The 21,670-nt window shown below is 40.4% G+C and overlaps 2 protein-coding genes across 8 annotated transcripts in view; one reads left to right on the forward strand and one right to left on the reverse strand.

Moving 5' to 3' along the window:
* Positions 1-1,308: 1,308 nt before the first annotated feature.
* COCH (cochlin) lies at positions 1,309-14,565 on the forward strand. Of its 3 annotated transcripts, none has more exons than XM_036276490.1 (12): positions 1,309-1,335; positions 1,660-1,716; positions 1,802-1,849; positions 4,419-4,575; positions 5,125-5,258; positions 5,976-6,038; positions 6,299-6,343; positions 6,455-6,602; positions 9,336-9,439; positions 10,149-10,375; positions 10,561-11,077; positions 14,038-14,557. In XM_036276490.1, the coding sequence occupies exons 2-12, from the start codon at positions 1,683-1,685 to the stop codon at positions 14,211-14,213; spliced, it is 1,653 nt and encodes a 550-aa protein (XP_036132383.1). In that variant the 5' UTR covers positions 1,309-1,335; positions 1,660-1,682; the 3' UTR covers positions 14,214-14,557. The 3 variants fall into 3 exon arrangements, with proteins under 3 accessions (XP_036132383.1, XP_036132392.1, XP_036132374.1); XM_036276499.1 differs by having other exon boundaries at positions 1,326-1,578; XM_036276481.1 differs by having other exon boundaries at positions 1,326-1,716; positions 14,038-14,565.
* A 4,225-nt stretch (positions 14,566-18,790) lies between these two features.
* STRN3 (striatin 3) overlaps positions 18,791-21,670 on the reverse strand; it is a 95,949-nt gene continuing 93,069 nt past the window's right edge. For 3 of the 5 annotated variants that reach the window (XM_036276533.1, XM_036276541.1, XM_036276548.1), the window contains exons 16-17: positions 19,431-19,517; positions 18,795-19,349 (exon numbers count right to left, since the gene is read on the reverse strand). In XM_036276533.1, the coding sequence (XP_036132426.1) occupies positions 19,180-19,349; positions 19,431-19,517 (257 nt within the window). In that variant the 3' untranslated portion in view covers positions 18,795-19,179. Of the gene's footprint in view, positions 19,350-19,430; positions 19,518-21,670 lie in introns of all 5 variants that reach the window. The other 2 variants (XM_036276512.1, XM_036276523.1) reach the window with 2 other exon arrangements.

Genomic DNA, 21,670 nt, shown 5'->3' on the forward strand with positions numbered 1-21,670 from the left:
AAAATAAGTTAAATATTCCCAGAGAGAGTGGCTGTCTCTTCTTCAGTGTGTGTGTGTGGGGGGGGGGGGGTATCCTGTTTGGTAGGGGGTACTCCTCAAACCTGGACTGCATCTCAGAATTACAACAAAATGTTCAGAGATGGGGCTCGGGATCTATATGTTTAGCAAACGCTGCAAATGACTCTTACATAGTCAGATAGGAGGTCTTGGGAACCAATTTCTAAGGCTCATGCAAAGCTGACCTTCAATAAGAAACAGTATCACAGCTTCGGTTTGTGACTTCAATAGCAAGGGGCAAAATGGCCTGTGTTCTGAGTTCAAGCTCCACCAATGTGCATGAAGGGAAAAGATGTCAATGCTCCCTGGAAGAGTATCCCTTTCCTAGCAGATCATAAATACTTACAGATTCTGAGATTCTGTGCAATTACGACAGACACCCACGTCTGGGAATCTGGGAAGGCAATCCAGCATAAATTCTTCCCGAAGCAGAAAAGAATTAAAGGAAAATGTAAGGAGGGGTCGGGGCTGCTTCACAAAACTGGCCCTCCCCATTACAGCAAATGGAGTCCACCGGGGAACATCCGACTCCAGCAGAAACCTAGTAGGAAGGCTGGATCCCTAAGGTCCAAAAACTAACCAATCAGTTGACAGGGTTTCTAACAAATCCAGGGCACGCGTTTACTAAACCCAGCTTGGTTATACTCTAGAAGTAGGAGCTCTGTTTCCACCGGAGCACGAAGTTGGGAAGTTTTGCTCTGAGGCCGCGGGGACCGGTGGCTGTGCGGGGGCCACGGCCTCGGGCGGGCGGCGGCCCAGGCCGAGGCGGAGCCCGGGGTCCCGGTGAAGGCCGCCGCTCCCCCTGTCGGGGACTGTGCGTGGGGACCGTCACTCCCTCGCGCGGGTGAGGCGGGCTCCGCGTCGCGGCACGTCGGGCAGCCTGTGCGCCCGGCGCCGGGTGCTCGGCTTGTCACCCCGCGCGTCCCCAGGCGCGGGTCCCGCCGCCGCCCCACACTTGTGCCCACACTCCTGACGCCGGCTCCGGCGGTCCCCGGGACTCTGACCTCGGGCCTTTGCGCCTCCCTTGGGGACCAGGGCGGCGTCCAGGTGGCCGAGCCCCGCGCCGCGGGGGGGAGGCGCCTGGACGCGGACCTCACCCCGGGCGGGGCGGGAGGGGTTTGGGTGGAGCTGGGCGCCGCCGCCTGCCCCGGGGGACCAGCGCCCGGCCCCCTCCCCGCGTGCCCCCCGCACAGTGCTCATGCGCGCGGCCCAGCCTTTATAGCGGCCGCGGGCGCCGCGCTCTCCGCACTCGGGCGCAGCGGGGCGGATCCGGCTCAGGTGCAGAGCCCTTGGCGTCGGGCGCGCGGGCCCCTGAGCTTGTCCGTGTGTCTCCTCTGTCGTCCCAGCTTGTCTGCCTGTCTTCCTATTTCACCCTCCACTCGGGTCCGGGGTTGCACATCGATTCTGGGTCGGGCTCGACCTGCAGCCGAAGCGTCGCCTCCAGAGCGCGAGGGCGTTAGCTCCGGGACAGCGGCCCTTGGGTCTCCCGCGTCTCCTCGGCCGCCCCCGGGTGTCCGAGAGGTGCGGGGTCTCCGCGGGCGGCGGGCGCGTGCAGGAGCCTCGGTTCCCCGGGGCCTCCCTCGCATTCTCCCTCTCTCCCAGGTCCGAGCAGCCCCTCGACTACCATGGCTGCAGCCTGGATCCCGGTTCTCTGGCTCGGTGGGTACGCGCCCCTCGCCGCCGCTCCCCTCGCGCCGGCCGGGCGCAGGCTGGAGCCGGCCCTCGCGCTGTCCTCTCTTCGCAGGTGTGGGGCTGCTGCTGCTGCCGGAGCCCGCGGGCTGCGAGGGAGCCGGTGAGTGGCGGGTTCCCGGCGCGGGAGTGGGGCTCGGTGCAAGCGGTGGGAGGGGCGGAGGGCGGCAGGTAGACGCGCGCAGGTGGGGTCCCTGGGCCGCGGCCCCGGGGCGGGAGCCGGAACGCGGGCGGTAGGAGCGGCTGCCTGGCGCACCCCCATCCATACCACAGTCCGTAAACCCCAGCTCACCCATTTCTCCTACGTGAGGGGGCCCCTTGAGTCCGAAGGGGACGTTCTTTCCAAGGTGTGAAGAAGGAAGCCACCCTCCACCCCACCCATACCCACATCCTCGGAGCCCGCTGGAAAGCTGAACAGCGACTGCGGGAGGGCAAGGCAGGGGGGTATTCGTTGAACCCCACGGAACGGAGCAGGGGGTCACCAGTCCCCGGTGTTCCTACGTCTTCGGGGCCAGGGAGAAGCTTTCTAGACCCGACTTCAGACTATCAGAGCTGACCGAGAGAGACAAAGAGGTTTACGGCGTTGTCCCACCTGGTTTGACCCCCTGGCTATGTTTCTAGGGGTATCCCCTATAAAAAGCAGCATTGAGAGTCGTTGAGAGTTTGTTCCATGTGTAGAAGTCCGAGTATAGGTGTGTGGTATGGTGTGTTTTCTACAATATGAAAGGTAAACTCTTTTCCAAAATGTATCCTTTGTTTTCCTTGAAAGGAGAGAGTAAGGGTTGTACCGTGCTGTGTTGAGCCCCACACAACACCTCCCTACACACACACACACACACACACACACACACACGCGCGCGCGCGCGCGCGCGCTCTCTCTCTCCCTCTCTCCCCCCTCCCTCGCTAAAGTCAGTGTTGACAGATAAAGGTAGCATGCCACCAAAAATGAGAGGAAGATTTAAGGCTGCTTGATAACAGGTATGAGGCCACTGTCTTTGTAAGGCGTTTTGTTTCCCCAGCAATGTGGAGTGTTTCCAGGCCAAGGGATTGACATTGTACCTGGGATCCCACCTTCCCTTCCATGAACATAGACAGTACTGGGTACAGCTCAACACAGAGGGCTCTTAGAGGAAGGTCCTGCCCTGGCCAGTTGGCTCAGTCTGTGGGAGTGTCTCCCCTGCTCCAAAAGGTTTGGAGTTTAATTCTGATCAGGGCACATACCTAGGTTTCCTGTTCCATCCCTGGTTGGAGGCAGCCAATGGATGTGTCTGTCTGTCTGTCTCTGTATCTCTCTCTTCCTCCACCCCTCACCTCTGTCTAAAATAAATTGAAACATATCCTCAGGTGAAGATTAAAAAAAAAAAAGAGAGAGAGAGAAGAGGGTCCTGGATGTAGGCTAGTCAAGTGGGTAATATGACCAGGCAGTATTATTCTGACCTGGAAAAACTTTGTTAAAAATTAAGGTCTGATTCAAAAGGTTTGGATAATAACCACAACTTCCTGTATTTGGAAAATAATATTTAATAACATTATTCTAAATTTAATATTCACAGCTCTGGCCAGGTAGCTCAGTTGGAGCATGTCCTGTATACCAAAAGGTTGCAGGTTTGGTTCCCCATCAGGGCACATACATAGGTTGCCAGTTTGCTCCCTGGGTCAGGGCAAGTATGGGAGAGGCAACCAATTGATGTTTCTTTCTCACATCGAAGTTTCTTTCTCTCTCTCTTTCAAATCAATAAAAACATATCCTTGGGTGAGGATTAAAAATAAATTTGATATTATAGTAAATTGACAAATTAACATGTATTAATGGTATTTTGTTACAGTTGCCAAGGGCTTGTCTGTACCTAACATCTTTTGTAGTAAAAACGTTGAGTCTTTATTAGTCGGGTTGACCACGTAAAACTTCAGAGTATTAACACTGCTTTCTAAAAATGTATTCACTGCTGAGATAGTTCTCCAGACAGATCTAGAACAGGAATAAACAGGTTCAGTTCAGATAAAAATGCTCCATTCTGAAGGAGCTAACTTCCTGTTTCCTGTCCTGTAGGAATTGCAGAATGTTCCGTGGTCTGTGTGACCTTGGGCAAATTAATTTCTTCAGCTATAAAATGAGTGATTGAGCTAAATGACAATCAATAAAGTGAAGCATCATTTTACTGATTTGCTTAAATTAATATAATTTAAATGCACTGCATTTAGAGGAAACCTGGCATAAATTATCCTCTGAAGCAAAGGATGACTTAGGTGTGTGCATGACTGTGAAAATGCTCCTCCCAGGCTCGACCCAGATTTCATACCGTCACCTCAGGCAACTGTGTTACACAGTTGCCATCAGAAGTGAAATTTTTATATTTCTAGAATAAATTAATGGCCAGTGACCATTATTTTCTAGTTCTGATATAGTTCCAAGTATGTATTTTCAAACGGATAAGAACTGAAACAATTCGTCCATTAGACTTTAGTGGCTGAGGACTAGATTAAATTGGAAAACCGATTTCTGGCATGCTCAAATCTGGAATGGTATGGGACAGTGTATAAGTCAATATTCCTATCAGGAGGTGTCAAAATCAGGAAAGTAAAACGTCAATCTCATCTCCTACTTCCCCTCTACACCCCCACTGCCCCCAAAGTCCTAAGAATGGTTCTTACATTCCTTCCTTACTCTTCAGTTCCCATTGCAATCACGTGCTTTACCAGAGGCCTGGACATCAGGAAAGAGAAAGCAGATGTCCTCTGTCCAGGGGGCTGCCCTCTTGAGGAATTCTCCGTGTTTGGAAACATAGTATATGCCTCTGTGTCAAGCATATGTGGTGCCGCTGTCCACAGGTAAGCCCACACTTGCCAAGGAAAAAGAAACGCAAGCGTCATCATTTTCTTTCCCTTTCTAGTCGTCTGTATCCCCCACCTGTTCTTTCTTTTGGTGCCATAGAATACGGACACTTTTTAAGGTTTTCCTGAATATCTTTGAACACCAGCTACACGAGGGGAGCTTTCTGACCAAAGGCAAACTGCATTATTTCTCGATAGCTAGATTCTGTCACTGCTAATCATGTAATATATTACTGAGTTTTTACTACATGCCAGGCATAGTTTTAACTTCCATGACAATTCTACCACTGTACAAGGTAGGTGCAATTTGACAGTTGAGGGAGCATACTGTATCAACACTGAAACCTGACAGCGCACCACCATTTTCCCAGGCAGATTTTGTAGCTGTGTAAGCAAGTTTTTAAAAAGGCTGGCAGCATGCTTAGATAGCTTTCCTGCTGAACTATTTTCCTGATTAATCAGAGCAATACATGCAACATGGCGCAAGTCAGTTGGATGCCCCTGAGAAGTGTGGATGAAATCACAGTTGTTATTCTTGCGTTGCAGGGGAGTAATCAGCAACTCCGGGGGACCTGTGCGAATCTATAGCCTACCGGGTCGAGAAAACTATTCCTCAGTAGTTGCCAATGGCATCCAGTCTCAAACGCTTTCCAGATGGTCTGCTTCTTTCACAGTGACAAGTAAGTACAATTATGTTGTTCTTACTTTTGTGTAAACATTGCTTCCACCCCCCCACCCCCAAAAAAGAGTTTTCTGCTCTTCTCAGCCCAGCCTCTTCGATTTTGATGGAAAAACCTGTGATGGAGACTGAAGGGGTCAACTATGGGTTGGTCAGGGAACCCAAAGGGTCAAGGGCCCGCTCAAGCCAAACTTGGGTAAACAGGGGAAGAAAAATCTTGCTGTCAGAAGATGGCAATAGAAACTTAAATGGTCTGTAATCAGAAAGCCCTGACACTTACCAAGTAACATGAAATTAAAAAACAAATGAATGTGAATTCATTTTTGGTGATCTTTAACCTGCCCTGGCCAATGTGGCTCTTTTGTTTGGAGCATCATCCCATACACCAAAAGGTTATAGGATCGATTTCCAGTCCAGGCACATACCCAGGTCGAGGGTTCAGTCCTCCAGTCGGGGTGCGTATGGGAGGCAACTGATGGATGTTTCTCTTTCACATCATACTTCTCTCTCTTCCTCTCCCTTTCTCTCTCTAAAAAAAAGGGGGGGGGCTAATAGATAAGAATTCATTTTGGTTCTTTGAAACCAGAATGCAGCAGTTACTCCTGCAGTTGTCATCACTCTATCACATTTATGATTCCATCGAACCCTAAATTAGATTCGTTATACTTTGATGATAAAGAAGGAAGAGGGAAAAATAGCCTCCTCTTTATTTTAACAGAAGGCAAAAGTGGGGCCCAGGAAGCCACAGGACAAGCAGTGTCCACAGCGCATCCACCAGCAGGTATGAAATGTGGGACCTGCATTTGCCTGGCACAGTATTGGGAAGTCCTGGACTGGAGGCATATCAAATATGTAGGCCTGTTACAGTCCTGACTTGTTTCTTTGTTGGGGCATTGCGTCCCCAGGCCAGGAAATTATTTTAAAGTCTTTTTAATAATGATACTGTCATGAGCTTTTCCCTGTCTAGGCTTCTTGCTATGGAACTGTCTCCCTTTTGCTGATGCCAAATGCTGTTTTGTTTTGTTGTTTTTTTGTCTTCAGGTAAACGACTAAAGAAAACACCCAATAAGAAAGCTGGCAATAAAGGTGAGAGTCCAGATAGCCATTTGGGAAAATGACATCCTCCCTCCTCCCTCCCTTCTTCCTTCCCTCCCTGCTCTCGAAACTCCTAATGGAAAAACTTGTTTGGGTTTTCAGACTGTAAAGCAGATATTGCATTTCTGATTGATGGAAGTTTTAATATTGGGCAGCGCCGATTTAACCTGCAGAAGAATTTTGTTGGGAAAGTGGCTCTCATGCTGGGAATTGGAACAGAAGGACCACATGTGGGCCTTGTTCAAGCCAGGTACCAGCCTTGTTATAATGGGAGGAAACTTGAGTGATGTCTTGAGTGATGACACGTGCTCAGTCCTTGTAGTAGGTACATTCCTTTCAGTTCAATATAAACATGGGATTGTGCACAATCTGGATTCCCAAACTATAAAGTCAGGATTTAAGACTGCCTGCGCAGACTGGATAGGTCTAAGTGCTTCTTTTTGGAGAAAAGGATTTAGAGAATTATATGCTATTTGAAGACCAGATGTTTGTTGCTCATACAGACTGTCTCTGCACATCTACATTGCTCAGTTCCTGATTTCTCTTCACTGAAGAAAGGACAGTGATATGTCTATTCCTTCTCCCTATTCTGTTAGTCTTTTTTTTTTTAGCTCTTTCCATATTCCCTTGATTTGAGATCTGAAGCTTGACCTTTCAATTTTTATTCATTTCAAAATAATTCTTATTGGTGTGCATTATAAAAAGCATGCAAAACATATAAAGCACAAAGAACACAAATTTCCTAAACATAGCCTCCAGAGCTAATCACTGTAGAATGTTTTACTTCTTTTCAGTATTTTAAGAGAATATTTTACTATACATATGAGGGTATTTCTTGATCAGACTATAAAAATGTCTTATATCCTGTTGTTTTTTCATCCCTGAGTATTCTGAGCATTTTACCATGTCACAACTATTCTTCAGAAACTATGTTTATTTAGCCATTCTTCTATTGCTTCTTCACCATCACAGCATACACTGTGATGAACACCCTTATGGCATCTATGTGTCATCTCTGATTAGTCTGGATTCCTAGATGTGGGATTGGGTCAAAGGGTTCTGACATTTTTAAGGATTCTGAAATAAACACTTAAATTGCTTTCTAGAAAGTTGATCATTTATACTACTATCAGCAGCATGTAAGGGTGTCACCAGTACTATTACAAATAGTAATTTATATTTAATTTGTTCTTATATTATTTTTTACAATTGGTTCTTAATTTAGATAGATGGGTTTTTTTGTTTTTGTGTGTGTGTTTTTTTTTGTGTGTGTGATAATTTAACTTTGTTGTTTTTCCACATGATTTAACCATTTGTTCCACACCTTTAAAAAAAAATGAGCTGCTTATTCCACTGATTCATGATGTCAAATTTTATATACAAGTTTAGGCAAGTCTGTTTCTTTGACCCATTTGCTACTTCTTACATCTTTTCTATAACGCTTTGATTATTGTAGCTTTATTGTACATTTTAACATCCCATAAGGCAAATTTCCCATAGTACTTTTCTTATATTTTTCCTTGCCTATTTTTACCCAATTCTTTTTTAAGATGAAACCTACACTACCTGCAGACTCATACAAAGACTAGCTTTTCTATGAACATCCTGGTTTATAGTTTTTCTATTTTAAGAAGAATATTAGAATAAACTAAATCAATACTTTCTATTTAAGCAGAATAACAATATATCATTAAGGATGCAAACATAAGACTAAATTTCATAAATCATAATTTGGATAGTTGAAAAGTGACCATAAAAGTAAAAAGGTTATCAATCCATGAAATCTGATTTTGTGACCCAGCATTGCATCAGACTTACAGAAATCATACCGCCAGGTATGCAGAAATCCAATCATTGCTATACATATCCCTCAAAAATATTGACTTAATGGCAGTTGATAATGCTGAGATCTTAAAATTTTGCATTTCTGAAATATTGACATCTAAACACACAACAAATTGTGCTTTAACTGTTTTTACTCAATATGGTCTCTAATGAACAGAGTAGTTAGTTATAAAAGTGAGCTGTAATTCTTTTACTATTAAATATAGAAAATCTTAACCTCTTACCATACACATAATTTTAAGATTAGCAAGTGTCAAGATCATTTATTATAAGAAAAATTCAGTATTATATTTTTAAATTCGTTTCAACTTTTCTCATTTTTTAAATGTTGGCCTTAGTGTCATTGAAACTGCCTTTTTTTTTTATCCTCACCCGAAGATATTTTTCCATTTTTTGTACAGATAGAGTGGGAGGGAGAGAGAGGAAGGGAGAGAGAGTGAGAAACATTGACGTGAAGGGACACATCGAGTGGCTGCCACCCGCACGACCAACCAGGGCCGGGAACAAACTGCAACTGAAGTACGTGCCCTTAGCGGGAACCGAACCCGGGTCTCTCTGGACCGCAGGCCGACGCTCTAACTGCTGAGCCAAACTGGCCAGGGCGAAACTGCCTCTTTTGACCAGAGACCTGGGTTAATCGACCCAGACTGTTCGGTGCTTTGGGGGTCCCCCCCTGGGCAGACCTAGCCTCACAACAGGCAGCTTTCTATTAAGCCCAGTGGTCCGGGCCTGGTTTCAGGTGCTCCGTATAGTTTAGGCATTGACTTTGGAGCCAAACATATCTGACTTTAAAGTGTGGCTGTTTTGTTGGGAAGATTACCTAAATCCTCTGAGCCTGTTTCTTCATTTATATAATAGGGATAAAAATTTCTATCTTATAGGGTATTAATGAAATGAGATTATACATAATATATAGCATATTGCCCTGAATATAGTAAACCCCCAAGATAGCCATTGTTTTTGTTACATTTCTGAAAGTTCCCTAAAAATTCAAGATGCAATGCCATAGTTGATGATATATGTGGGATTAAGAAAGAAACTCGGGCATTGTCTACTTCAGAGATTTTTTAAAGGTATGTAATGTTGCTTGTTTTCCTTTCCCAATTCTCTCTGATTTGACTTTTTTTCCCCTACTTAGTGAACATCCCAAAATAGAGTTTTACTTGAACAACTTTACATCAGCCAAAGATGTTTTGTTTGCCATAAAGGAAGTAGGTTTCCGAGGGGGTAATTCCAATACAGGTAAGAAGACTTTGGCACCTAGGATGTAACATGGGAGGTTATCAATGATCAGACATATAAAACAGGGTTGTGCTATTTTATATGAGATGTGAAACTCCACTTCCTGCCACTGGAATCTTGGCTGGGTGTGCACTTGATCATTTGAGATACTCCATTTTTAATGGAAAATATACCGAAGGGTTAATTGATATTGTTAAAAATACAGATAAAACATTGTGATTTTATAATCCTTATATCGAATAGGGCAGATGCCACTTTGGAATGCTAGAAAGAAGCAAAGGTCAGCAGACTTACCTAATGAATGTAGATGTGGTAGAAAGAACTAGAGTAGCACTATGGATCCTCAGAAGGGAGACTTCTTGTTCTGAGTCCTTAGAGGTACGGGTCAGTCACGAGGGGTGAGACAGAGGGCACAGCCACAGGCGTGGGGGTGTTCTGTGTTTCTGACTGATGATTGATGTAATGTGCGGCTTTTGGGAAGTGGTGGGGTAGGTAACGTGGGTTGTGAAGACAAAATTGGCCTGACAGATCATTAAACTTACCCACCTTATGCATCTGTTACAGAACCAGGTTCTATAGAAGTTAAATTATTTTTTGTTGTTTATTTTTTATATAAATTCTTAAACGAAGTGGCATCAGTTGGTACAGGGAAATGGAAATGTCATCTGAGCAGCGGTACTGTTCCTGTTTGCTTCTTTTTCAAACCTAGGGAAAGCCTTGAAGCATACTGCCCAGAAGTTCTTCACAGCAGACACTGGTGTGAGGAAGGGGATCCCCAAAGTGGTGGTGGTATTTATCGATGGCTGGCCTTCCGATGACATTGAGGAAGCAGGCATTGTGGCCAGAGAGTTCGGTGTTAATGTGTTTATAGTTTCTGTGGCCAAGCCTATCCCTGAAGAACTGGGGATGGTTCAGGATGTTGCCTTTGTTGATAAGGTAAGGAGGTGAGGGGTGTCTTGTTATGATAATGGTTCAATTTTGGACCTCAAGGCATAGTGCTGACTGGCCCATGTCTGGATTAACTTTGAGCATTCAAGATTTAATGTTTCCAAAGTTTTTAAGAAGAAACACGTTTTGATCCGTCGGACGTCTTTTATGTCTCTCCCCCCACCCCCCACCAGGCTGTCTGTCGGAATAATGGCTTCTTCTCTTACCACATGCCCAACTGGTTTGGCACCACAAAATACGTGAAGCCTCTGGTGCAGAAGCTCTGCACTCATGAGCAAATGATGTGCAGCAAGACCTGTTACAACTCAGTGAACATTGCCTTTCTCATCGACGGCTCTAGCAGTGTCGGGGACAGTAATTTCCGCCTCATGCTTGAATTTGTTTCCAACATAGCGAAGACTTTTGAAATCTCAGACATCGGTGCCAAGATAGCTGCTGTACAGTTCACCTATGACCAGCGCACAGAGTTCAGTTTCACTGACTATAGCACCAAAGAGAATGTCCTAGCGGTTATCCGAAATATCCGCTACATGAGTGGTGGAACAGCTACTGGTGATGCCATCTCCTTTACTGTTCGAAATGTGTTTGGTCCCATGAGGGACAGCCCCAACAAGAACTTCCTGGTCATTGTCACCGACGGGCAGTCCTATGATGATGTTCGAGGCCCTGCAGCTGCTGCACATGATGCAGGTAAGGTCCTTCCTTGTCCTTGGTCTGGGAAGGGAAACTGAGGAGGGGTTCAATGAATTTTAGAAGAAAAATAAACTTAAGCATTTATTTCATTGAACAAACATCTGCAGTGTCACAGTCACTCTGTAAAAGCTTTACCCAATATTCACTGACTTAATTGTCAAGGGAGCTCTCTACTAATCTCATTCCAGATAAGAAAACAAACTTCCCCCAAACACACAGTAAGTGAGGCCAGGATTCAAACCCAGGCAGTCTGGCTGAGTCCACACTCCTAACCACTGTACTGTTGGGGGGAATACCATGAGAACCACATCATGTGTCATGAAACTATGTCACAGGTTCTCACGTTTGACTCAGACTTGGAATATATCTGTCCTGACCCCTGATCACAATTTATCATAATTTACTATGAATCTGCTATTTGAAATTTTATCCTAACTTTTTTTAGTGTTTTTCAGGCTGGTATTAGTTTTCTAAGATGATAAGGTTACCAGTAAAGATTTTAATTCTATTCCATCTAAACTTCCTTTTAAGTCTTTTCTTTTTCCCCTTGATAATGAAAACACACTCTGATGTTATAAAAGTATAAAAAAGGTTTTCTTTCTCTCTTCCCCAACCTTAATATTACTTTTGGCAAAGGTCACTAGTTCCTGAAGACATTAGCATAATGTGTTTCTGAGATCAAATAGACCAACAAAAAGCCGAGGTTCCCTTTTGTCCCTTTCCTGGGATGAAACTGAGTGCCTGGAATCCAACAGTATTTAAAAAACAAAAATGCTAACTTGGAAAGGAAGAGTTCACAGCCTTCATTTTTCTATACTCTTTGTACTTCCTTTTCTCTAATTGCTAACATTTTTTTTCATAAACACCCCTGCTAATACATTTGCATTCTTTCATAAATATTGATGGAATCATTTTATCAAGTAGAACTGATACATGCAATTAAACTGATACCTGGGCTTATTTTCATACATTTGGCTTACTTTATACATCAGAAACTAACCTATGTTGAAGACCTGTTTGCTATCATACCCCTTAAAAATGTAGCTTACTGCCCTGGCCGGTTTGGCTCAGCAGATGGAGCATTGGCCTACGGACTAGAGAGTCCTGGGTTCGGTTCCCGCTAAGGGCATGTACCAAAAGAAAAAAAAAAAAAAATGTAGCTTACTGAACTAAGTTATGGTTAACAGGACTGGATTCAGGCTAAATAAAGTGAACTAGATTATTTCAAATGTATTTTCCCTATGTGATTAATTGAACTTCAGGAGGTTGGGCCACACACTATTTTCATGAAAATTATCTTTAGTGATATTGAAGTGAAAGTGAACAAAAACCACAAAATAGACTTCCCAGGCTAGGTCACAACCATTTTTGTGTTTCTGTTCTTTTAACTATCGTTATATAATAATCCTGAGCAAAACAATCTGGCCTGAAATGCAGAATTAGAAGGAAAACCAAAGGGGAGGAAATTGTTTAATTTTTTCTTTTGCCAGAGAGGGACTGGCTGCTGGTGGTAAATCAGAAATTGTTTCAAGTAGCATTTGTAGCATCTAAACCTGCTTCATTTGTATCTTAACCATCTACAACTCTGAGCACTGTATACCACTAGAATGATGCCTTGGGTAGGAAGGGAGTAGCTATTTCAGAAACTCCCAAAATGTTGTAGGGAACTTCATCCAGAAGGTAGACAGTAGTCTATACTGAGACTCTACTAAACCACTGTTTTGGCAATTGGGATTGAGGTGAATCAAGCTAATGTAATAGCACCCTGACCAAAATGTACAATTGGAATAAAAGCCTTCTAGTAGCACAAGGGAATGCAGGTGGAATGCCTTATTGTAATAGGAAAGTCCAGCTTCACAGATATTTGTTTTTATTTTTTATTAAAAAATTTTTTTCCCTTTATTTTTTTTCCTCACCCAAGGACATGTCTCTATTTTTGTTCAGATAGAGTGGGAGGGAGGGAGGAAGAGAGACATGTCAAGTGGCTGCCTCCACACGACCCCAACCAAGGCCAGGAACAAATCACAACCGAGGTACGTGCCCCTGACTGAAATCTAACCCGCGACTCACTGGTCCACAGGCCGATGCTCTAAACCCTAAGCCAAACCAGCCAGGACTGTTTTTACTTTTTTAATTGACTGACTTCAGAGAGGAAGGAAGAGAGAGAGAGAAGCATTTATTTGTTGCTTTCTTTATTTATGCATTCATTGGTTAGTTCTTTATGTTCCCTGACTGGGGATCAAACCTGCAACATTGGCCTATTGGGACAACACTCTCAACTGAGCTTCCCAGCCAGGGCTCTGTTTTTATCAACAGATATTTGCTTTGGGATTAAGGATTGACAATTTCTGACTGTTGGTCAGTTTGCCAGTGTAACACAGAGACTGAAATGGAAGCTATTATTCAGAGAAAGAGTCACCATTCCCCCAGACAATGCAGCCTCAGAAAACTTCCATTTATGTATCCCATCTCTTGTGCCATTCTTCCTTGCTCTATTGTACTTGACTTCACAATAATGGTTAACTGAAATGATGATAGCCAGCAGTACTTTCTCACACCAATCTGAGGGGAAGTTTTCATCATTTTACTGTTTGCTGTAGGATTTTTGTTGTTTGTTTGAAGACACTGCTCACCAGGTTAAGAAAGCTCTTTCTTTCTAGCTCTTATTATATCGTGGATACTGAACTTTATATTTTTTCCCCATCAGTGATAATTTGCCAAATAATCTGGTTAATTATACTGATAGTAAAGCTTCTGGTTTTGACCAAACGGTTTAGCTACTCTCATCACAATGACTATTAAAACCTACCTATTTGCTACAGGGAATTCAGTTCTTCAGATACTACTAGGTAATTTTTCCTGAAACTAGGTCCTAATGTATGAAAAATATGTTATGTGTAATTTTATGTGTAAACTGGAACTTGGTTTTGAGTCACTTAAAAATATTTCCATTGTAGGAATCACCATCTTCTCTGTTGGTGTGGCCTGGGCACCCCTGGATGACCTGAGAGATATGGCCTCCAAACCAAAGGAGTCGCATGCTTTCTTCACAAGAGAGTTCACAGGATTAGAACCAATCGTTTCCGATGTCATCAGGGGCATTTGTAGAGATTTCTTAGAATCCCAGCAATAATGGTGACATTATGACAATTGAAAGAAAAAGTGCAAGGGGATATAATGTATAAGTTATATTCTTGTAATACTGAAATACTATAGAGCATATTAGGATCAGATACAAAATTATATTAAATGCCAACAGATGTTTTAAGCAAATAAACATTCATTTAAAGCTACTAGCGTTTAAATACAATTTAGACTTAATTGTTCACTCTACTGAGACTTCATAACTATGACCTTTAGAAACTCAGGAAAGGGGATACATTGTGGATTAAAATCTTACAATTTCTATTCTAATATGCATATTAAATGTATAGATATAAAAATTACATAGCTCAATAAAAGACTGATTCTTAGTCCCAAAGCAACATTCCTTTTATCATTCTGTATTAAATATGTAAGATGAAAGAGAAACTTAAATAGAAAACAGCTTTTACTTCAGACATAATCATCTTGACTGAAAAGTAGTTGTTCTCTTATAAACCAGTAATAGTTGTTCAGTATACTAAAAAGTTATAATTACCGATGAAATGGAAGAGAATTAAGTATCAAGTAGTGTATTTTCATAAATTATAACAGATCACACTGAAGATAGGACTGCCTAGTATTTTTCTATTTATACCCTTAATTTTTATGTGTATAGACATATATGACTTGTACTCTAAAAGTCATTAAGTTGGTAAATTCTTACTTACCATTTATACTCTAAACATTTAGCTTTGAAGCACATATTTCAAATAGGAGAACTGCAGGAAAATACTGTAGTTTGACTATATTTAAGCAATAAAACCACTAGTGACTATTTAAGCTAACTTTTATTTTTCTAAGTGTTTCTCCCTAGGGCATGGTAAAACTGCTACATTCAGTAATTCATGCAGAAAGACCAACTTAAATTTTTCTTAAAATCATGCAATAAGATTTTTTTTCTTTCATTCATTTATTCATTGCCTACTGTTCAAGGCATTATAGTCACCACTGGATCAACAGTACAAGATGCTTTTGATTAGTACTTGGTGCAACAAAAATGTTTTATAATTAACATTATTTTTACTTAAAAATGCTTGTGAAATTGGTTCCTAAAAGAAGTGATCAGATTCCCATTAATGTATCATCATCATCACACTCACCAAGAACCCTCCCCCTCAGGAAGAAAGAGGTGCTATCATCCCATCATGCTTTTCTAGGACAGGAACTGTCCTCTCCCTCATCCGTGTACCGTCTTGAGTCTCACTGATCCTATCTGAAAGGTTTATAACCAGTTGACCCTCAAATAGTGTTAATCGACTAGAAACTAATATATATATATATACTCCAGTTAATCTTTTAACAATTTTATAGTTTATGTAAAAGGAGTGAAAGGACTGTTACTGAAGAGGCATAAGTGAAACTGCCTTTGACACTAAATAAAAACTTGATAAAATGGGCGTATGGCAAGACAAACCTCCCCAAATTATAATATGTGGCAAATATGAATTCATGTAACTAGATCTTCAAGTAACTAAAATGGGTTTAACAACATGATTTTCTCCCAATACACAAAGTACAAATTCTCAGCCAACAGTACCACTCCTTAAAAATTTAAACTTAAGTGAAAACACAGCCTCTAGTCAGTAGCCCTTCAAAATTTTTTTTCATTGATTTTAGAGGGAGAGGGAGAGAGGTAGAAACATCGATGAGAATATCGAGTGGCTGCCTCCTGCATGCCCCCCCACTGGGTATTTGGCCCACAACCGGGGCATGTGCCCCGACTAGGAATTGAACTGGTGACCTCTCGGTACATGGGTTGACCCTCAACCACTGAGCCACTCTGGCTGGGCTAGTCTGTAGTCCTTTTAGAAATGCCTTTCCTTTCCTTTAATACTATAAAGGACAAAGTTTTGAGGTATCTGAGGTAACCAGGGAAGCTAATATTTTCTGACTTAAAGAGCATTAAGTGAGCAGAAATGAGCACTTTATCAAGTTACTATCAATTTTTAGACTTAAACATAATCAAGATAAAGAGTTAACACATATAAAAAGGAATAAAAAGTAAAAGTATTTTTAAAAAGATGTACAACATCCCTGGCTGGTTTGGCTCAGCAGTTAGAGAATCGGCCCACAGACCAATGAGTCACGGGTTTGATTCCGGTCAAGGGCATGTAGCTCAGTTGTGGTTCATCCCTGGCCCTAGTTGGGGTGCTGCGGGAGGCAACCAATCGATATGTCTCACATCGAAGTTTCTCTCCCTCCCTCCCTCCCTCCTACTCTATCTGATGATAAATAGAAAAATATCCTTGTAAAATTCAAATACACTAGACAATTTATAACTTTAAATGTATTATAGCATCTTCAGTGGATAACTTTGAAATATCAGAAAAGTGAGTAAATTATAAAAAGGCAAAATATGATCAAATATTGAAAAGGTCAACATATTAAAGTTTGCATATATTCTTAAACGTTATGTCCAAAGCACCATTTAGTAATCTATATAATTTCCCATAAGTCACAAAAGCACACACATAAAATAAAAACATTCTTTTTGTATCCTTAGTCTTTTTTCCAAATGTTTAATATTGTAGAGAAAAATACAACCAAAGTAGGTAAGAGAAAAATAAACATATATAATTTTTATTTATTTCCATTTTATTACATTCCAAGAGGTGAATGTTTATGCACTGCAGTGATGATAACCACATTTCAGTTCAACAGTAAGCAGTGGTTTAGAATAACTGCTAGAAATGCTAGTAGCTTTGGAAAAGCTTGTTCCTAATTACTTAAAAAAAAATGCCCCTTTGCTTATTAAGTTGAATCTTCAGAAAGCAAAAAAGCTAATACATTTTTTTAATTTCTGAAAAGTTTTAGTGTTTCACCAGGAACAACTAAATCTGCTACTTGGATTTTTATGCTAGATAACAAAATTTCTCCAAGTACACACAATGTAAATTTTTTTTTTTTTTTCAGTAGGCATTCAAATAAAATTTTGTCATGTAAGTTTTCTGTTACCTTCTAATTCCATTTGCAATTCCCTTCAAAGAAAAAGGATGATGATATTACCTTGTGGAAGGAAAAGTTTTGTGATAGTAACACAACACTATTTATAAGAACCTTTAATTAATGAATAATGCAGTTTATTTTCTGCTGAGCATTTGTGGAAAAACGTATGGCTAGACAGAAGTGACAACACTAACTGAATTCAGATTTAATAAAGTAATATGATGTTTAAGGAAATGATTTAAAACTGCATCTGTTTATTTTTTCCCCCCTTCTGTTTTTGGTCTTTTTGAATTATCTAACTTATTTCATCAAAAGATTTATTTTATTACCCCCAAACAGGATGAAATACTTAGCAAGGTATTCTTAATAGTGTTAACTGTTCTAATCTTATTAGAATATCTATAAGTAGTAAATGTTTAATAGCATAAAAATGAAGGACTCACTGAGGAATTCATCTCCATTTCCTAGTTTAATGATGGAGAGTTAAGTATTGCACTTTATTATTCAACACAAAATAATGTAGCCAACAGTAACATACAGGTACACAATTTAATATTTATTATATGCATTTTATATACATTATTTTTCAACAGCTGTACGTTTGCTATGTGGTACAATCTTAAAAATTTGCTGATTCATAGTTTGTAAAACAAAAACCTTACAAAACTCATCAAAACTCGCAAACTGATCAGAAAAGATTTTTGGAAGACTAGAAAAAATATTTTATTGTCTTAATCATGCATTACACAAACAAAACTTTAGTTACACCATAAAATTAAGCACATTTGAAAAAATAAAACAGGGATAACTAGTCCAAACACAGCAGATTTCTGTATCCTGATTCAACTATTTTGTATCCTATTTGTAATGCAAATAATATTTTACTCCAAATATTTTTAAACAAGATAGTTTTGTTTGGAATCATGGTAAACCAAGATATGTATCTGGGGAGGATCACCTTGGTATGTAACTTAAACTATAAAATACTCCATTTTTAGTCTATTTTAGACTATTCAGAGAGTTCCAAAATAGATATACAGGTTCCTTTAGCACATTAATAAAAGAATATAAAGAACAACAAAAAGTGAAATAAATAATAAGCTATTAGCAAGATGGATAATCCTTGATAAATAAACTTGTAAATACAGTAAGATGTACAAAATATCACATAGTGATAGGATGCCAAGATTAGTTTTTTTTTTTAAGAGTTCATTTGGAGCACTAAACCCCACTGTTTCATTCTAATACACTTAATAACCCTTGGTTTATGGAGACAATCGTGATGACGAAGGTGATTTAGCATCTTATGGAAGGACTTAGCTGAGCTGTATTAGGCGAAAGAAAGAGTGTGGTTACACAGCAGCGGGTCGGGTCAGTGAGATCTCTGGGTTTTAGGGTTGTATAATGCAGAAAAACTTCAATACAATCTTGAGCACTGTTGTGACAGGCTAAATATATAAAAAAGACTTATAAAAACTAGAATTTTATCCAAACATTTTGTGCAACTAATGCTAAAATATTTTAAGTTAAATTTTCTTTTCTTTTTTTTTTTAAAGCAAAATAAGTTTAAAAGGGAATCTGTGGCATTCAACTGATAAACAGAAGATCACTAAGAGATGAAAAAAAACTATTCTTGGAGCTCACTTCCCCCCAACAAGAGCACCACATCCCTAACCCTAAGGCAGCACACAGAGTCCCAATAAGTCCTTTTTTAAGATCAGACTCCACATTGGCTTAAAGATACCTAAAAAACAGACATACGCTCAGTTTGTATCCAGTACAGGCCACAAATACTGGAGTCCTTTTTTGTCCCACAAAATACAGTAATTACAATTAAATTAATGAACCTGACATTAAGATGTAATTTCCACCAATTTATGCCTGCCCCGAATAGCCTTCAGCAGGCAGATCACATGTAGTGTCTTATCAGTAACCACTTTTGATGGCAGTGATGCAGACCCTCTTTCTGTCCAAGCAAATCTGTTGTTAGGATGAGAGCATCTGTTGATTCACACAAATACTTTGGCAAGGGCATCAGCCCCTGCACTAGCAATATATGCTTTTGACGGATGGAAAGCAACATCATATATTGATTCATCTAATTTCTTCCTATGTGCTGTTATTTCTTGCACACATGTCTTACTGTCCAAATTCCACAATCTAATAGAACAGTCATGGCCTGTAAAAGAAAAAAATACAGTGTTACTGAGTAACAATTCTTTTATAAAGTTTGTATGCAGTACAGGAAGTTCAGACTTACTTCCAGACATCAAATAGATTCCATTAGGATCTACTGCTAGACTTGTAACAGCATCCAAATGAGCTACCATAGAATGGATCATTTTACCTAAATAAAACATAACAAAGATGATTAAGTTTTCACTAACTTAACTTTAGAACTAAAAAAGACAATGACTATAGCATTTTTTTTGGTGTGGTAAAATATATCCAACATATTACCATTTTAACTATATGAGAGGATACAATCCAGTGGCTTTTAGAACATTCTGAATGATTACAACCACCACCATCACCTAGTTCAGAACATTTTCATCATTACAAAAGAAAACCCCATACCCATTAAGCAGTCACTTCCCATTTCTCCTCTCCCCCAAGTCCCTGGTAATAATTAATCTACTTTCTCTCTATCTAGTTTGGACTATTCTGGATGCTTCACACAGATAAATCATACAACAACATATGGCTTTTTGTGTCTGCCTTCTGTTACTTAGCATAATGTTTTCAAGGTTCATCCACTATAATATTTTAAAGAGAATTTTAAATCAAATGCAAAACTTTCCCAGTACTTTTAATACAGACATTTTGTGTTACATGAATTTGACAGTATCTGATAGTGGAAAACATAATAAATATAGGGTTGCATCAAAGACTTAAGAGTATGGAAACTGGAATTAAGATGAAAACAGAAAAAATCTTTCTCATTAAGAGATGTAAAGATTATTTTATATACAGGTTTAATGATAAGTAAAACACCAAAGAATACATTACTACTTAATCGTTCTAGTTATCATCAAATTCATTTATCCTTTGAAATGTCAATTGCTTTATATATATTAGAAATAAAAAAGAGGAAGGTATAGAAAAACTATTCCTAATTTCCCCAGATAGTAATAAAAACACTGTTCTGGAAAATTTAGTTTACTGACTACCTTCACTGAAGATCTGGCAAGCAAACAATTCAAGAGCAAGTGGAAATTAAAAATAAGGTGTAAGTACAAAGTTGTGTTGGATAAATACTTTGAATCAAGGGTGCATCAGCCTCTGCACTCATAATATATGCTTTTGATGGATGGAAAGCAACACCATATATCGATTTTTCCAAGGAGGGTATAAAATAGCAAACACTGATACTTTTTGAAAATAAATTTTTTATGTTTTTATTGATTTTTTAGAGAGAGGAAGGGAGAGAGAAATAGAAACATCGATCAACTGCCTCCTGCATGAGCCCCACTGGGGATCGAGCCCGAAACCTGGGCAATGTGCCCTGACCAGGAATCAAACCAGGACCTCTCAGTCCATAGGACAATGTTCAGTCCACTGAGCCACACTAGCTGGGCACAAATACTGATACTTTTAAAATTTCCTCCCCTTTCATTCATCAATGAGCATTACTCAAATGCCTGGGCTGCTCCTAATGAGACATTGAGGCCCTCTCCAGAATTCTGGTTACAATCATTTTCTATGCTTCTTGTCCCCCGATGACATTTTACACTGGAACATGAAATATATCTACTTTTGTTATTTGTCATGAGGCTATCTATAGCTGTTGACCTGAACACAAAACCACAGCATAATCAAGTGTGAGAAAGTTTCTCTGAAAAATATAAGTCCTATCACTTTCTGGAAATATTAAACACTTATCAGTTGAAGACAAAACTAAAGTTTCTCATTATTTCAAACTATATTTGTCTATTCATTAATACTAAGATTAACACCCGGCTGGTGTGGCTCAGTAGCTGAGCGTCGACCCATGCTCCAAGAGGTCGCCAGTTCAATTCCCAGTCAGGGCACATGCCCAGGTTGTGGGGCTGATCCCCAGTGTAGGGGCATGTAGGAGGCAGCCAAGCGATGTCCTCTCTCATCGATGTTTCTATTTCTCTCTCCTACTCCCTTCCTCTCTCTAAAATCAATAAAGAAAAAAAAAAGAAAAAACTAAGATTAACAAAATAATTTAGGGTTCTTCTGTGCTATCCTAAGGAACAGAAAAATTATTCAGCACATGATCGTTATCTTGAATTGCTCAGTCCAACATAATTCATCTGTCAATTCTAGAATCCATTCCTCTCAATATTCCTATTAAAAACAAACACCCCCTAAGTATGAAATGGTTGGCCACTAGGACAATAATCTCAAAACATAGGGGTTAAGTAGCAAGTATAATTAGCTTCGTTTAAAATGTCAATTCTATGATGGTAATTCTTCATTCAGTCTAGTTCTGACTTCTCTCCTGAGAATAATACTGTATGTTCTAAATTTAAA

This window comes from Molossus molossus, unplaced genomic scaffold (genome assembly GCF_014108415.1).
Source record: "Molossus molossus isolate mMolMol1 unplaced genomic scaffold, mMolMol1.p scaffold_m16_p_1, whole genome shotgun sequence".
Taxonomy (NCBI): Eukaryota; Metazoa; Chordata; class Mammalia; order Chiroptera; family Molossidae; genus Molossus; species Molossus molossus.

Bases quoted from the DNA above. Each gene is read 5' to 3' on its own strand.
- COCH (XM_036276490.1), top strand. From the start codon at position 1,683: ATGGCTGCAGCCTGGATCCCGGTTCTCTGGCTCG. The intron at 1,717-1,801 runs GTGGGTACGCGC...CTCTCTTCGCAG, and splicing joins GATCCCGGTTCTCTGGCTCG to GTGTGGGGCTGCTGCTGCTG. The intron at 1,850-4,418 runs GTGAGTGGCGGG...CTTACTCTTCAG, and splicing joins CGCGGGCTGCGAGGGAGCCG to TTCCCATTGCAATCACGTGC.